General features: G+C 54.2%; 1 protein-coding gene across 1 annotated transcript; it reads left to right on the forward strand.

Annotated features, from left to right (window-relative positions):
- Positions 1–904: 904 nt before the first annotated feature.
- Positions 905–17,253, forward strand: NATD1 (N-acetyltransferase domain containing 1). The gene is made up of 3 exons (XM_028534483.2): positions 905–1,194; positions 11,699–11,817; positions 13,069–17,253. The coding sequence occupies exons 1-3, from the start codon at positions 1,089–1,091 to the stop codon at positions 13,183–13,185; spliced, it is 342 nt and encodes a 113-aa protein (XP_028390284.1). The 5' UTR covers positions 905–1,088; the 3' UTR covers positions 13,186–17,253.
- Positions 17,254–17,884: the final 631 nt, after the last annotated feature.

Raw genomic sequence — 17,884 nt, forward strand, 5'->3', positions numbered from 1 at the left:
CAGGGGCCTAATCAAGTTCCCTTTCATTTTTTTATTATTTATTGATTTCAGAGACAGATAGGAAGGGGGTGGAGAGAGAGAACCATCTATTTGTTGTCCCACCTATTTGTGCATTCATTGGCTGCTTCTTTTAAGTGCCCTGACTAGGAGTTGAACCCACAACCTACTGAGCTACGGGCCAGGGCCTTCAAGTTCCCTTTCACACACAAGAAACCTGAACCCCTGAAAGTCCGGTTTGTCTTCAAGCAAGTCCCTCGTCCTCTTGGGACTCAGTTTCCCCATCTTTGAATTGAATCCAGGGCTCTCCAAGACCTCTTTCTGCAATTTGGCCTCTTTTGAGGAGAGGTAGCTTTTGGCTCCCATCTCAAACAGGACTTCTAACATGGGTGGAACCCATAGCACCCACCCTCCCAAGGCCCCAGCTATGTGTGACCTCAACAAAGGTCTTTCACTGCCCTCAGCTTCTACTTCCTCATGTATAAGAGAATCAAGCATATTTCTTTCTCAGGTTTGTGATGAGAATGCTCACTGAGCTCAGTGAGCCCTTACTAAGCGCTTCCTGTAGCTGTGCACAGGACGTGCACACAGCAAGAGCTTAATAAATGGTGGCTGCGAGGTGATAATTAGAATTTTCCTACATGTCATTATATCTTTTTGAGAAGCGGTCCGTGCGGGGACCCCAAAGTTGCAAGTGGGTCAAACGCAAAAAGGAAAAGTGACCCCGGGAGGATACCGTGCGCGTTTTGTTTAGAGCTACAAGTGAAACAGTGGCGGCAGGCCTGCGGCCCCTTTAAGAATCGGATGGAATGTATCAAAACAAAAAGGTCTCGCGCCCACTGGCTGCACGCCGCACGTGACCTCACAGCTGATTTCCTCCCCCCCCCCCCTTTTTTTTTTTTTTTTTTTTTTTTTTTTTTTTGTTGCGGCCGCATTCGTGTGTCAGTTTCGGCGCCGCCGCCTGCGGTCTCTCCGGTGCGGGTTCCCGGCCTCCTAGAGCCCCGGCCGCCCCGCGCCCCCTCGTCTGAGCGCTCTGGCCCCGCGGAGCCGGACCGGGCCGCTGGTCCGAGCGGCCTCTGCCCCGCGCGCAGATGGCGAACTCCCCGGCCGCCGTGCCCGTGGGCTCGCAGGAGCAGGGTTGCCCGATCCGCGTGGAGCACGACCGTCGGCGCCGCCAGTTCACCGTGCGGCTCAACGGTAACGCGATGCCCGGCCCGCCCCGGCCTTTTGTCTTCGAGCGACCGGGACCCGCCGAAGCCGCCCCCAACTTGGGGCGCGTGCTCCCCGGGTCCACAGCCCCGGAGCCGCGTCGAGAGCGCGCTCCGTAGGGTAGCCTCTAGGGCAGAGGTCCCGCCCAGCGCGCCGGGCGCGGCCGGGGGTTCAGACTGGCACGCTAGGTGGGAGCGCGGCCGACTGGCGAGCGGGGGAGGGGCGGGCTGCTGGGAGAGGGGCGGGCTGCTGGGAGAAGCGCGCCCACGCGGGACGGGTCGGCCGCGCAGAGCCCCCGGGGAAGGCGGAAGCAGGAGCGGGGCTGCCTGCCACCAGTCCCTGCCTCAGGCCCTGGGAACTCGCACCTGCTGAAGGCCCGGCTGTTTTCCGGTGTTTGCTGAGGGCTGCTGTTTGAGATCCTGGAGTCAGCCTTGACCGGAAAGTCCCCCCTTCCCTCCCTGGGTGTTAGATAGCTTCTTGCTGTCCCTTAGCTTTTCTGCATCGAGGGGTTTGGAAGAATCATGTGGGCATACTTAGGGTTGAGGAAGAGTTGGACTTCTGCCCCAGAGCGGGTGGGAAGGTACAATGTCTCTGAGACCGGCCAAGTTGCCTCCTCTCTACGTGCCCCAGTCTCCATCCCTACTATGGCAATAACACCAATGCATACCTCCTGGCTGGTTACAAGGATGGAAAGTTGTAATAACAGCAAAGACTTAGAACAGTGCCTGTGGCATAAGTGCTAGTGGACTGATCATTATTTTTAAAACCAGATGGCAAAGTCACGCCTTCATTTCCTGTAAAGAAAGATTCTTTTACTTACTATCCCACACTCCTCCTAAGAAGAGGTCTCTGGGAGAGAAAATGGAGGACCGTAAACTCCCTGCTTCCCACCCTCCTGCTTTAATACCTTTTTCTTCCTTCCCTGTTTGCTCCCTGTGGCAATGTCCAAGCTGAAAAGGCCTTTTCAGGCCACTGTGCCCGTTTCTCAGAAGGGAAGGCAGAGGCTCAAAAAAAAAGAGAAGCGTGTGTGAGGTTGGACAGTGAATTGGGGCAGAGCAGAGATAGGGTCCTGCCCACCCTGGCTCCTGGAATTGGGTTCCTCCAACCTGCTCTTAGGATGAATTAGGAGAGGCCGGGAGCTGGGCCGAGACATTTCTCAGGTACTCCCACCCCCTTGGGGTGGGCTAGATCTCAAACCAGGTCCCAGCACATACTTGTGATGTGGGCATCCACCATCCCACAGCACAGATGAGTAAACTGAGGCTCAGGCCACAAGGCAGGAGTGATTTTCCTAGTGTTACAAAGTGCTGGAGTCAGAACTCTAAACACTGTGTTCTTTTCGCTTGAAAGCAAGTCCTTCCAGTGCTCTGGCCCAACTGGCTGTGGTGACCAGGGCCCTGGCTGCTCTTGTGCTCTTGGAGGGAGGGGTTACCAACATCAAGGGGTTCGTTGCTTGGCGTGTTCCATTCTCAAAAGGTAGTTTTGTTCACTTGACACAAGTGAAGAAGGGATCTATATCCCAAGGTCTGCCTCCCCTAAGGGAGGCTTTAGCCATCTCTTCTGTATGCTATTTGGTGAATTACACATTGATTTCTTCCTTGTAGTTGGCTACTTTTATGTTTATGAGGTTGAGTTCCTGTCAAGCTCATCCTGTTTATAGCTGGTTTGCAAAATATTGTGCGACATTTTAACGTTTAGCAAGAATAGCACTTAGTAAGAATGGCCCAGACCTTGAGACCCTTGTCCTGTATAACAGAGTGGTCTCTGGCTTTTCAAATCTCTCCTTTGAGGTTCCAGAGAGGCCTCTGCATCTCTTGAGGGCTCAGGTAGTCCTGTATACTCAGAGACAGAAGAAAAAGGATGTTCACCATTTTCCTTCTTTTTCTTTCAAATGAATTAAATTCAGCCAAAGGACAATCCCCGCCCCCCGCCCCCCCCCCCCCCCCCCCCCCCCGCCCACAAAGAGCTGGCCATGGTCAGAGCTGAACATGCCCAGCCATATTTCTAAGCTTTCCCACTTGTGGAACCTACTTGCCAGATAGCTAGCTAACTAGAAAGTGTTCCGGGGATCTGCCAGCCAAGCCCAGGGAGCAGTGTGAGGCTACCTGTCTCTCCCCAGCCTACATGCCAGGGCCCTGCAGCCCAGCCTGGTCCAGTCTGGCAGTGGCAGTGGGGGCGGTGGGGGGTGGTATGCAGAGTGGGATTGTTTCTCTGGGCCCCACCCTACCTCAGCTGGAGAGGGAGCAGCTTGTCCTAGTGTCTGTACTGCAGGGCTAGCCCTGGTAGCCAGCTTATCATGCCCATTGAGAGCTGTGAACACTAGGGCTGTGAAGCCAGGTGGCCCTAGGGCTCCCAGTACTCGATCATCCTCATGGCAAAGCTAGGCTGACAAGCTTCCAGCAAGCTCTGGTTGTCAATGAGGGAAGAAGTTTTAGCAGCTGTATTCATTAAGTTGTCGTGTTCCAGGCAGGCCTCGTGTGCTTGCTAGCTAGCCTCAGAGCGCTGCTGGGTGGGGTGAGGGGAACTGCTCTTCCATGTTACAGGTGAGACAGAGGCAGATAAGTGACTCGCCCAGGGGTACCTTGGAGGTAGAAGAGGTAGGATTTAGTCCCTCTTGAGTGGCTAATGTGTTCTGGAACACTCAAGTGTTCCACTTGAGTGGAATACTGTTCTGGGTGTCAGGAACTCATGGGACTGACAGTGTAGAGGGTGTTGTGCAATAAGTCCAGTGTAAGGTGTCCTAGGAAACAGGGCCTTGTGAGTAATAAAGCTGGGCAGGGGAGGGTGTGTTTGGGAAGTGCTGTTGTTTAGAATCAGGTGTCCAGGAGTACCTCCCTAGGAAGGCCACACTGAAGTAAAGACCTAGCAGAAGCAAGGAAGGGAGCTGCAGTGGGAAGAGCATTCCAAGTGGAAGGAACCACAAGCATAGAAGCCCTGTGGTGCCCGATGGGCATCAGGGGTGGAAGAACAGAGAGAGAAGGGTCATAGCAGATTGTAAAGATTTGACTTTGACTCTGGATGAAGTGAGTACGTGGAGGGTCCTGAGCAGAGAGTGGAAGGGATGTCCCAGGTTCCCTCTGGCTGGGCTAAGGGAACAGGGTGGAGCAGGACAGGGTGGGAAGAGCGGGGGGGCTGCTAGTCCAGGCAGTATGAGAAGAGATGGGAACGAATGCCAGCTCTGGACAGATGGAAATGAACCCTGGCCAGGTCTTGCTGGCATGGGGTGTGAGAAACGCTGGAGTTCAGACTTGTCTGATCACCAGATCCAGGTTCTGAAATGCTAGCTTGTATGTCACCATTTCATAGGTGGGGAAAACAGGGCACAGAGCCATTCAGCCAGTGGCAGCTCAGCCAGAATTGTGCCCCAGCCTTGGGTGGCCATTTCTTTGGCCTTCCCTCATCCCTTTCAGCTACAGCCAAAGTGACCCACTTGCTTCAAGAAGAATGGTCTTATGCTGGCATCCCCAGAGTCTGTGGCAGGTGGCAGTGACCACCCCAGTGCTGAACAGGATGCCCGGTGGGCTGGGGTATCACCATGGGCCTCTGCCCTGGAGTGGCACCTGCTGAAGCCACCACCCGCAGACAAGCAGCTGGAGACTTGGCCCTTCCTTGAGGCGGTGTCCCATCTGCCACCCTTCTATTGCCTTGGGTCCCCATGTTTGCTCCCATCAAGGTGGGCATTAAGTGGCAATGTGATGAAAATCAAAGCTGTGTCTGACACTGACCTGGCCCAGTTCTGGACCCTGCAGAACAACCTGGAGGCAGAGAAGGAAATGTGTGAAGCAGAGTGGCCCAAAGTGGGGGCCACGCTGGTGCTGATGTGGCTGAAAAGAGGCCTCCATTTCATCCAGGTCTTCCTCCAGAGCATCTGTGATGGGGAGCAGGACAAGAATTGCCTAATCTCATCAGCATCAACACCACTAAGGCCTAGGATTTGGCCCCTCAAGAAGCACCAGGGCTGGGTCATGCAGAGGATCTTCCAGGCGATGATGCCCTATGAGCCCAGCCTCCTGGACACTCTCCCCAACAGCCGGGACGTGACAAGGAGGAGTGCCTAGAGAAGGGCCACCTCTTCCTGGTCACTACACGGCCACTGTTGATGTCATCTACAAGCTGCACACCGAGACGAATGTGAGCTCAAGTGTCCAGGAGCACTGCCCTGCATGCAGCCACTTGCAGAAACAGACAACCCCAAATCACTGGGAATCAAGTAGGGCTGCACCTGGCCTGGTTCGCCACAGCAGCCCAGAGTCTGGCCAGGGGCCTTGGTTTTTTAAAAGTCATTTTTGGGGTCTATCTTAGTGGAGCACTATATAACGATCCTACTTCTCAATCACCTTTGAATTTCACAGGAGCAGAAACTGACTACCCTTTCATGTAAGTGTGGTAAAAATCAATGTTGCTAATAAGTCAAGTCTTAGGGTTTTTTTGGGATTTTCCCCCCATGCAGAGCATAACTCTGGGGAGCCTTGTCACACAGCTCACTTTAAAAACAAGCACATGTCCTTCTAATGGTGTTTGGGTATTTTAAAGACCACCAGGGGCTTGATTTGAAATTGTATGATACCCCTATTGTGGATTTTATTAAGCAAACTGGTGAGTGTTGACCTGTGGCTGCACAGCATGGCCTGGCAGCACCATCCCCAGACCCTGCCCCTCCTTACTGTCTCCCCCCAGGCAGGGTTTTATAGCTGAAAGCAGCCAGCGGGCCTTCGGTGACCATGACCAAGGGGACTTTATTTTAAATCTGTCAGGCACAGATAATCAGAGGTGACTGAATTTGCATACTTCTGCATAATTACCTTCTTCAGGGACAGCTTTCCTACCTAAGAAACTACCTACCATGTTGTCTCATGGGGGAGACCCAGGAACAGCCTCACTGCCTTAACTATCCTTCCTGGCATTGAAAAGAGCTGTATGTTTTAAAGTGTTAAGGTGTGTACAGGAATCTCCAAACACTTGATGTGTGTTAAAAACCCAGTGAGGAACAAGTGGTGATTTTTATGCAGAAACTAATTCTTAATAAATGAATCTCTGTTTTGGAATAAAAAAAGAAGAAGAAGGGTCATTTGCGGGTCCTAGAATCCTGGTGCTTTCCATATGCTCCCCAACCCCCATTTTCGAGATTGGAAGTCTGAGGTTCTGGAGAGTCTACAGCTGCCTCTGGCCTTCTTCAGCACCCCCAGAGGCAGCCCGGTGCGTGTGCAGCCACAGGACTGGTAGCCTTCAGATCCCTCAACATGAGGCCATTGCAGAAACGTGTGGCTGCTCCCAGGAAGCCCCAATACTCCACAGCATCCCACGATGGCCACCTAGAGCTGTGTCCTTGAGCAGGGTGTGCAGGAGGAATGCCTGGTTTGGCGAGGGGATGGGCTGGGTCTGTGGGTGGACTTTCCTGGGTAACTCCTATGGTCTGCCCTCAACATGCTTCCTGGCTGTGTTGGCTGGTCCCCTTTAGCTTTCCTAAACTGCAACCCCTTCTGCCCAACCTACCTCTGAACCACCAATTTGTGGCCCCATCCCAAAGTGGGATCTGCCTGTGGAGATACCTGAAATGCAGTCTGGTGCTTCTGGGGCCTGTTCCCTGCTCCTGTACCCACTTGTCCCTGGTCAGCTTCTTCAGCTCTCAGAGGGAGCAGGGTTCCCGGCCCCACTCTCCTCATCAGTACAGTGGGCATTCTGACTCTCTGGCCCACCACTCAGAGCTGGTGCTGGCAGAACAGAGATGGTGGCGGTCATTGCTCTGTGCACGGGACCCACATCGCAACCTAGAGCCCCTCCTCCTCTTTCCCACCTGCCAGGGAAGATGATTTCTAAGTGACCACCTCCTCTGATAACTTCCTGGGGTTTTGGTCCTGGGGTTGAGGCCAGGGGAAGGTACTGGGGAAGAGACCCTTGGGTAGGATCTCATAACTTGAGCACCTTTAACTTTTCTCAAAACTAATTCAGTCTGTGGTCTTGCTGTAATTCTCAGATCCAGGAAGGAGGAGGCAATTGTCCTAGGACAGGTGAAATCTTGGGCATGAGGTATTGGGACCAGTCTGAAATCACCTGGCAGAGCTGGAACTGGAACCCAGGGCCCTGCCCTGCCTTGGGCTTATTCCTATGGCCCCCAAGAGTAGCAAGTACTGAGCCCTTATGCTAGTCAAGAGTCTTGGTGTAGCCTGCAGAACCCACCCCTGAGAAGGTCCTGGGCCTGGCTAGGCCATGCCCTGGGCTCTGCCCACAGTGCCATGAGCAGAGATAGTGATATCTAGGGCCCAGCCGCCCAGATGCTCATGCCAGATGGGTGTGGCACCCAGGGTAAAAGGGTGATGACATAGCCCTGCACTTGCCTTCTGCTGATGGTCAGGGGAGGTCTCTGGGGAGGTGATATTTGGGCTCACCTTGGGTAATGAGGGGGAGCCAACCCTGGGAGGCTCCTGTGGGAGAGATGCTGGGCAGAGGGAGCAGCCTGGCAGGTTGGGGGTTGAGAGCCGGGTGTCTGTAAGGAGTAGCAAGGAGGCCAGTGGTGACCAGGGCCCTGAGCAGAGGACAGATGGGATCTGACTCAGCTTCCATGGCTGGGTGCCCATGGAGACGTGACCAGTGGCCAGATTCCAAGCATATTTTGAAAGTTGTGCCCGTGGACCTGTCTCAGGATCAGCTCAGAGTCTGAGAGAAAGACAAGGCAAGGAGGACCCCAAGGTCTTGGCCTGAGCCACAGGGGTTGGCCATGCCTCCAGGCCACTTGGGCCATGGATGGACTAGATCCCAAGATGGCCTAGGCTTGTCCCCACCCCTGACCCTTATCCCTCAGCTCCTGATAGCCACATGGGTTTGGTCACCACTGCATTCCCAGTGCCCAGCCCAGGGAAGACTCTAGAGGCCTCTCCAGGCAGGTTTGGGGGAGGAATGGGACATTTGGGCTGTGTCTCGTGTGGGTAGTTGGGACTGGGTGGCCTTTACAGGCCCTCTAAGGCCAAGGTGCCAGGTCACAGGCCAGGTACTCTAGACTGCCGACTAAGGATCTGATTCCTCCCTAGTCAATGTGGTATGGTCCAGCCCATGGGGGGTGTGGAAGGGGGGCATCATTAACGTACTGTTTCCCTCCAATGTAGCCCATGTCCTTTCCCTCACATGGAGCCAGGTCTACCTTGGCGGCTCTCATGCCCTCTGTTCTTCGTTCAGCCAGAAGAACCACCTTGTGAGCTCAGACTGTGTCCAGCCAGCTCCATACACCAAGTTGTGTGTAACTGCCTCGCAGAGCCTCAGTTTTCCCATCTGTAAACAGGGCTCTGAGAATCCTACCCATTTTGTAAGGTTTTTATGAGAATTAGTATTTAGAGAGAACTGAATACAGGTCTGCTCTGTGCCAGGGCCTCACAGGTGTGAGCTGCAGCTGTTGCCACCTGTTGGCTCTTCGAAGGTGAAGGCATGGGGCCAGGCCTTGGGAAGGCTAGAGTGCTGGGTGTGCTGGTAACCCACAAGTTGGCGTCAAACCCCTAGTGTGTGTGGCAGAAAGAGAACAACAGTTGTTTGTAGGACAAATATCTCTCTGAGAGTCTTCCCTGGGCTGGGCACTGGGAACGCAGTGGTGACCAAACCCATGTGGCTATCAGGAGCTGAGGGATAAGGGTCAGGAGTGGGGACAAGCCTAGGCCATTTTGAGATCTAGTCCATCCATGGCCCAAGTGGCTGCTTTCAGGAATGTTGATTGAGAGTAGACAAATGAACAGAGGAAAACTAGCAGGCTTTCAAGGACTTGCAACCCCACCACCTCCCTCTCTTTAGGCATGGAATGGCCTAGAAGCTGAGATCTTTTTAGTGGCCTGCAAGACCCCCACGTGATTTGGCCCCAGAACCTTCAATGTGGCTTACTACCAGTGTCTGCGCTCATTCTAGCCCAGCCTTCCTGGCTGCCTCACTGCATCCTGAACGTTCTGCCCCAGGGCCTTTGCACATGCTGCACTCACCACCTGGACTATTCATCCCCCACGTCTCCTCTTGGATTCCTCACTCCCTTCAGGTCTTTGCTCAAGAGAGGCCTGTTCTCTGCATCCTCTTTAAAATGGCAGCCCTGCCCCCGACCCCTTCTCTGCTGTGTTCTCCAGTCTACCACCTTCGAATCCTGTACTGTTTAAAATGATATTGCTTATTGCCTGTCTCCCTTCAGGAGGGAGTGTTTGGTCAGTTTTCTTTATTGCTACACACCTAGCACCTGAAACCCTACCTGACATGTAGTAGACCCTTGATGAGTTTGGGGTAACAGAGTGGCCAGGGCAGGCAGGCACCTCCTTCAGTGACTGCGTCAGTCCCAACGTAGCCTCTGGGTCTCTGCTGTCCTGTTCTGAGTGAGTTGGATTAACCCTAGTAGATGTGGGAGCTGAGAACTGAGTCCCATGCTACACAGCCAGGGCAGTAGCACTGGGGGCCAGAGCAGCAGCCTGGCAACGAGGAAGAGGTGCTGGGGCCCCTGGAGCCTGCATAGGATAGGAAGTGGAGCAAGGGGCCACCCTCAGCAGGGCCTGATTAGGGCAAAGGTTACTCCAGGCAGAAGAGACCATCTAGGCAAAGGCCTGGAGGCAGGAGACAGCATGTGTTGAGGTGGACCAGAAAGACACAATTGGGCCCAGGGTCTGCAGGCCTGAGTTTCAGCTTTACCTCTGACCTGCTGTGGGATGTGGATGTCTGGGTCTTAGTTTCCCCATCTGGAAACGGGGAGGTGGATTCTAGCCTCACTCCTGGAGCTTTGGGGAAAAATGAGAAAGCCTCCTGCTTGGGGTGGGACCCTGTTCTGGTGCCCAGTTTGCTGTGAGACCCTGGGCCGGATGTTTGCATCCCTCAGCCTGTCACTTTCCCATTTGTGACACCACAGGCCCCATGTTCAGGCAGCATTTAGCAAATTCTCAATGGTGCTTCAAAGTGAAAAACAAGAAATAGAATTTGCTTTTGAACATTCAGGAAACACAGTTGGCAGTGACGTGTTTTCTTTTAGGGACAGTAAATTGTGTATTCTAACCTCAGGACCTTCGTACCAGCTGTGCCCTCTCCCTGTCCTTTCCTGACTGCTCCTGGCTAAATGGCCCTGACTCTCCCCCAGTCCAGCTTGCTTCCTTCATATGCTCACAGCTACCTGAGAGGACAAACCATGGAGCTGTGCTTGCCTCCCCCCTCCCTCTCTCTCACCAAATCTGAGCTGTTTAGCACACTCTGCCAGCTACACTATCAAAGCCCCACCAGAGTCTGACCCCTCCTCACACCCCTGCTCCCTCCTTCTGTCTGTGACCTACATGCTTACCTGGGCTAGTGCAGCAGCCACCTCACTGTCCGTGTAGCAGCCAGAGGGATCCTCTGACATTGTGATCACATCCTGTCCCTCCTCTGCCAAGGACCCTGCTGTGGCTCCCTGCTCATGATGGCTTAGGAAGCTCTGCAGGACCTTCCCCCGAGCCTGCCGCCAACACCTCCCTGCCTCTGCTCCACCCTCTCTCTCACCCACGGCTGCCTCAGAGCCTTTGTCCTAGCTGTCCTCTCTGTCTAGAACACTGCTCCCTGACACCACGTAGCCCACTCCTCCTTTTCCTGTCTCATCTCTGCCCAGCAGTTCCTCTTCTCCACCCCCTGCCCACTTCTTGGTTCTGCCCCTCTTCTAGTGATTTCTGCAGGAGCAGGGCTTTTGTCAGGCTCGCTCATTGCTGTAGCCCCAGGACCTGAAACAGTGTCTGGGGCTCAATAAACATTTGTTAAATAAGACTGCTGGGCAGATTGTGGACAGGTGGGTAGATGGGATGGCTTGGAGGTAGATGGGCAGGGAGATGGGGGATGAATGGGTGGGTCTGGTTGGACAGATGGATGGACAGAGACAGATGGGAAACTAAATACTTTCTTTGGAGGAACCCCAGTTAAATTTTTTCCAGCAGGACTTTGGGATGGACTGGTGCCCTCCAGTCTGAGTGGGCCTAAGAGGGCACAAAGGCCAGTTTGTTCCTGTTTAGGTGCCCAGTGTTACTTTCCTGTGGACACTGGTGCCACCCTTTCCCACCTTCCAAGGGTCCAGCAAGTAGTCCTGGCACATCTCTGGGCCTGCTCTCTTGTCTCAAGATTCTGGGTTAGCTGAGGGCTTGCGGAGTCCTGCTCTACATCTAGCGCTGGGCCTGGGGCTCTATGCCCTCCAGGGGGAGCTCAGGTGGGGACAGGGAGCTAGGCTGTAAGGGCACTGGGAGTCATGGGATGCTGAGCCTGAGAATAATAGCAGTCTCATGGTGGCCTAGAGTGTTCCGGGCTCTCTTCTAAGCATTTTATGAAGATAATCTCATTTCTCCAAACAATCCTATGAGGAATGTTTAATTATATCCCTATTTTATGGATGAGGAAAGTGAGGCATAGAGAGGTTATTTAGGATCCAACTTCAGCATTTTGGCTCCAAATGCCTGTCCTGGCACCCAAACTTAGTGCCCGTCAGGCCCCTGGAGTCTCCACGGCCTCATGTGTCCACCACCTCCCTCTGCAGGGTGCCACGACCGGGCTGTCCTGCTCTACGAGTACGTGGGCAAGCGGATCGTGGACCTGCAGCACACCGAGGTCCCTGATGCTTACCGTGGGCGTGGCATTGCCAAGCACCTTGCCAAGGTAGGGAGGTGGGGGTAGAGTTGCTAACCCTCCCACTCATACACCCTTGGCCTGTTTCTTGGCCAGAGTGCAGACAGGTGCTCACCTTGCCACCAGGTTGCAGCCAGGGGCTGGTGATGGTCAGGCAGTGTGTTTTGCCCACTCCTGGCTCTTGGGCTGGTGGCTATAGTTCTGGGCCCAGGCCCCGGGTTCTACATAGCTAAGCCTCCAGGGCCCCTGACACCTGCTGGAACTTGTTGGCTGGGATCCCAGCATGTCACAGGTGCTCAATAAACTTTGTTGGAACAAGTGGATGATGAATGTCCGTCATTCGGCTAATGCCCCATTCCCTGCCCTCACCTGCTTCATCCCCAAAGCACTTCAAACTCTAGGCTGCTTGGAGAGCAGGTTTGGATTCAGTGAGGGGACTGGAGCCAAGGGTGGCCTTAAGGTTCCCTGAGTGCTGCTCCTGGGGCCCAGACTCCTCCCTCAGCCTGCTCTTCCTGCCCAGCCCCTCCAGGCCTCTCTTCCTCCTCCACCCTCCATGTGACCAATGAGGAAACTGAGATTTGTGGACCTGGGTAAAGGGGAGTTGGGCCCCACCCTCACCTTGGAGAGTGCTGCCCCGCTAGGACACATGGGCTCACACCATGTGGCAGTTACTTTGGCACTTTCTTGGGCTCTCAGTTTCTTTATCTGCAAAATGGGAGATTAGACTAGACTCTTGTTACAAGAGAGTCTTAGGTTATAAACTCCAGAATCAGGTGTGAACTGGACAGTAAGGCGCGCCAAGGCCATCTCAGGGTGTTGGAAGGTCAAACGGACCAACTGTGTAAGGGCCAGGCATGTTCCCCACCGGGGACACATAGGCCATGAGATTGGAAAGGACAGGCTATGGGACAGACGAGCTGCAATGGAGTGGGCTTCTCCAGGTTCAACCCCTACCCACTCCGCCATTTGGCTGTTGGCTGCCCTGTGTAGAGGCTGCTTCCTGCGCAATTTTGGACAGGAGCTCAGGATCCAATCTTGGTCCATTCTCTCCTGTGACATGTGCTTCAGGCAATTTACCAATGCTTTCTGCCTCGGTTTCCCCAACTGAAATATGGGGGTGGTGACAGCACCCCTTACCTCCATTGCAGACTGGATAAAATGGGTATTCATGGGCAGCCAGCTCCCATCCTCAGAGGGAACAGCCTGGGAGGTGTGGGGGCTAGGCTACTATGAGCCCTGGGTGTGGGCACTGACCACTCTCTCTCTCTCTCTGGCTCTCAGGCTGCTCTGGACTTCGTGGTGGAGGAGGACCTGAAGGCCCATCTCACATGCTGGTACATCCAGAAGTATGTCAAGGAGAACCCACTGCCCCAGTACCTGGAACGCCTGCAGCCGTGACCCTGGCTTGCAGGGTGGGCGTGTTCCTGCCAGACCTTTCCTCACAGCCATCGCCCTGGCTCTCTTCGTGCTCTCAGGAAACCTCGATCCCATGAGGGACTTCTCAGAGTTATTTTTTAAGCATGCTCATCTGCGGCCCCTGGTGGTGGCTGGCCAAGGATGGGCAGTAGTCCAGCAACTGTGGCCAAGGGGAGGCCAGGTAGCTGCAGTGCGGCAGCTCCTGCTATGCAGACACTGGCTGGCTTCTCAGAAGACCACATGGCCTGTTGTGGGCAGACCTTTGAGGACCTGTGGCCAGGACTGGGACGTGGACAGGGCATCCCTGTGGCCATTCTGGGTCCCATCTGTGTTCCCTGCTTTGTGATTGGCAGATGGGCTGTCTTGGCACCCCCCGCCGCCACTGCCTTTTACTCTGTCCTTTTGCAGATGAGGAGTATGTTCCCCAAGCTGAGAAGAGCAATAAGAAACTACGTGCCAACTTCTGAGAGGTGCAGCACCAAGCTGTGGCTGCTGTTAGTGCTGCCTCTTGTCTTCCTCCAGCTGTGTGCCTTGGCAGGAAGTGGCAAGGGGCAGCCCTCCCTGATGTGGGCGGCCAGGGCACTGGCTCTGGTCCCATGGTGCACACATGAGCCCATGCACACACGCGGAACTCTGAGTTCCAAGCTGTGTGTCAGTGGAGAGGCCGACAGCGGGAGCACTGGCTGCTTCCTCCTTGGTGCCCGTTCCCTTAACTCCTTGCTTTCTTGTCTGTCAGCTCTGCAGGAAACCAAGGTCCCTGTCCCCTGTGGCTGCCCTGCCCTCCCTGTGTGCTTGTCTGCCAGAGGCCAGCTCCAGGTCTGGCTAAGCATCGCAGGGATTCCCACCACTTGCTGGCCTCCTGGCTGCCCTGTGGGTGAGCTTTCTCAGAAAGGACCCTTTGGAGCTGAGGTAGAAAGGAGGCAAACTGTCCTCAAAAATCATCCTTACTACCCCAAAAGAAACATTTCTGTGGAGGGATTTCCTTTACAGCTGTAAGATATCATGTTGATATCTGATGATATCATGGTGAGCTTATGGCCCAGCGTGGTCTGTGACCTGCCTGGGGTTACAGGGCCCCTCCTAGACCAGTCTTCCTGATAGTGGCCTGGGAGACACACCCAAGCACCCTCTGCTCAGCACTAGTGTTTCTGTGGTCTCCCTTTAAGGGACTACGTAGGGCTGAGGGTCCTGACTCTAGTGCCCTGTTCCCCCCACAAGCCAGATCTCTGCACCTGCTCCTCTGTGGGGCAGGAGGGGACCCTAGGAGTTGGAGTTCCTTTGGGGCTGAGGCACAAGTTAACAGTGAATCCCTGAGAGTGATGTTTTTCCTCCAGGCCTCAGGCTTGGGGTTGGGGACCCCAGGGGATGGGGGTGCTGGTTACCATGGCAACCTGTACATGCACCTCTCTTCCTAGGCTTAGGGACGAACCCCCACCACCACCACTGCAACAGTGGGGTTGCCCTGTACACAGATCTTCCCACCAAGGGTCAGGAACATCTTGATCTGCACATGCACATTCTGGCCTCCAGGAACTCCCAAGAGCTCAAACAGCACCCGATTCCTACTGTATTCCCCAGCTGTTTGCAACATGCTACTGGGAGGGTGAGTGTACTCCCTGGGCCCCCACCGTGCTGGGGATTAACCCAGAAATTGCTGGCAAGAGGTGAACTCAGCTCCTGGATCCCTCCCAAGGCTGGGGCTGTCCATTCCTAGCACGTTCAAGAAAAATGGTGGACTGCAGGCCTCCGAGTAGGCAGGCCAGCCCAAAGTCTAGGTCCCTCCCTAGGACCATCCTCCCCATTCATTCATCTGTCGCCAAGTTTAAGCACAGATTCTGTAGTGAAAACTCAAGTGGCTCAATGAGCTGGTGCCACCTCCCTTCACAGCCTATGGGACATAGTGACCATGTTCCAGGAGGGTGCCCTATACATAGGATCCCAGGGTAAGTAGGGTGCTAAGGAGCAGGTGACACCAGAAAGGACTTGTTTCTGTCCCCATTGTGTCCCAGCCTGAACCTGTGTTCTAACAGCAGGCAGCTTACCATGCCTAGGCCAGCCTGCAAGCAACATAAGCAAACCAAGAGCTGCTCAGGTTCCAGGGGATAGGGAGGAGGGCCATGTAGCCTTGGGCCCAGGAACAGTGTGTATTCAGCTCCTTCAAGTATGACCTGGCCTCTTTGCTGCCTTACAATGCTGCTGCCGTTTCAGGGGTCTAATGCTGTTTCCAGCCCTTGGGCTCCCGTGGAGCCTTGAGGCAGCAGCAACAGCTTGACTCTGCCAGGCTGGGGGCGCAGCAGACCCTGGCCTGGAGCCCTCAGCCAACTTGGCCAGTTGTGCCATGGCTGGCCTGCCTCTAGTGCTGCCCCAGGTATCTGACATCCCAGCGTCTGCTCCCCCTGTGATGATGCCCTGGGAGCCCCTGATCTGGAGGAGGGAACCTCCCCACCCCCTTTCAGCAGGTTGCTCTCCTGTCATCTTGCTTTGAGTTTCTCTTACTTGCCTCATCTCCAAAGGTAGTAACTCATGTGCCTTTCCTACTCAGGACCCATTCTAGGGGATGTCTGGGTCAAGGCTCCAGACCTCCCTTTGATATTTGTCAAATTCCTGAACAGACTGCCTGACATACATTTCAATAAAAGCTGGTCTAGCGTGTGGCTTCAGGGCAGCCACTAGAGGAGGCCCAGCAGGTTCTCTCTGGCCAGGGGCTGCTATCCCCAGGTTGCCTTGCCCTACCCCATTGGCAGTCTGAATCCTGGCCACTTTTACCAATGAATAGATGGAAGCACAGCCAACTTTGGTGGCCCACAGGGTGTGAGGAACTGAAAGAGCAGGCTAGGCGGGAGGTCAGTCCCCCAGCCCTGCATCTGTTCCTGTGTGATTGGCAGCATAGTCCCAGTTCGCAAGCACAGAGAGTAAGGCTCTGACAAGCACCAGGGCTTGGCTGAGGCCTTGCAGCAAGATGGCAGTGGCATTGTCAGGGGCTCTGGCACCATGCTTTCTGTGTGCTTTGTTAACAGCTGCCTACCCCAGAGGGTAAGGCCCCTTGGAGGCCCTGGTCACACACTCACCTGCAGAGCAGCTGGGAGCCAGTTACCTGGAAGAGATTGTCATGTCACTTCACACAGCCTCCACTATAGACATGTTCCTCTACCCCTAGAAAGCCTCCTCTTGGGGCTTCTGGTCCAGCAGAAAGAGGTGGGGCACCCGTACAAGCTTGTGGAGTCAAGTCACAATGGCCTTAGAACAGGGTTGAGAGAGAGTCCTCTACCTGGCCCAGGGCCCTGTGTTGTCCCCCTGTTCCCTTGCCCAGGGAGGCAGGGATTTTTTCCTAAGTGGCATGTTTTTTGCCCTAATTCCCACCTCAGGGGTTACAGTGCCACCCCCAGCCATTTGAAGAAGAGGAGTGCCCTGCAAGTGCCAGGCCCTCCACAGTCTGGTCTCACTGGAGTCTCCCAGCAGCCCTGTGAGATGCCAGTCATCAGGCCCATCTTGTGGATGAGGAAACAGCTCAGTGGGGTGAGAGTTAGGTTACTGCGTATGTGGCTGGGAGGCTGGGGACAGGATATATGCCTTCTTTGTAAAGTGATGTGCCCTTATCTGTCATGAAGCCTTATGTCCACTTAGGTGACAGATGGCCTTGGAGGGCAACACACAAGATAACATTTCTTGGAATTTCCCTGGTCATTTGGAAGGCTGAGGTGGGTTCTGTCTTGAACCACAAGGTGCAAGGCTAATTAGGCATGCCTGGCTGTCATTGAAATGATGACATTGCATGCAGAGCTGGGTTGTGACAGGGATATTGATGGAGCATGCAACCATACACTTGTTCCTTAGTTCTGGAGTCTCAGATTTGAAGGCCACCCAAATGTCCCCTCTACTGTTCTCAGGGTCCCACTTCTTCCAAATCAACACCCTAAATTTTATATGAGAGGGCCGGCAAGACTGTGAATTCAACTTGTAACTGCAGCCTGCAGGATCAAATGCAGCATTGTGTTTTCAGTTGTATCCTTATGGCTATAGGATATTAAAGAGATTGTTTTCTGGCTGTCAGAGATGCTCTTTAGTTTTTGTGCCTGAACCTTAGGCTGAGTTTACACTTTCCTTTCTGCTGACTGTGGTCCCAGCAGCCAGCCCACACCAAAACTTTGCAGCTTTGTTGTCCCCATCACAGTGACTGGGGTGGCAGCCAATCAGTCTCCCAGTTCTGCCTTCAAGAGGCATCTCACCCTACACTCTTAAAATAGGGTGCGATATTAAATAGTCATTTTGCCACTGAGTGCTGTGAACTTCCAGGGCTCCATTTGCCCTGCATGGTAAGGTCATTACTGCTACCCATTAAGTCAGATAACCAACCCCAGCTTTCCAGGCATAAAAGATGATTCCTCAGATAACATTCCTGCTACCAAGAATAGTCTGTGTAGAGTCAGGAAAGCAGAAACGGCCTCAGGTGCTTCAGATAGGATTTAGTGTAGGGGGACTGGTCACAAAGACTATTGCAAGGAAGAGAGCAAAGGTGTGAAAGTGAGGTGACCCAAATATTAGTAAGTGCATGAAACTGCTATTATGCTGAGCTGGGGGAAGAGGAGTGTTACCCAAAGCCACGGTCCGTGGGCTGCTGTTGGGACCTCACTGCCTGAACAAAAACCCAGGAATGCATGCACACTGGTCACTGTTGCTGCCA

Source organism: Phyllostomus discolor, chromosome 8 (genome assembly GCF_004126475.2).
Source record: "Phyllostomus discolor isolate MPI-MPIP mPhyDis1 chromosome 8, mPhyDis1.pri.v3, whole genome shotgun sequence".
In the NCBI taxonomy this organism is placed as follows: domain Eukaryota; kingdom Metazoa; phylum Chordata; class Mammalia; order Chiroptera; family Phyllostomidae; genus Phyllostomus; species Phyllostomus discolor.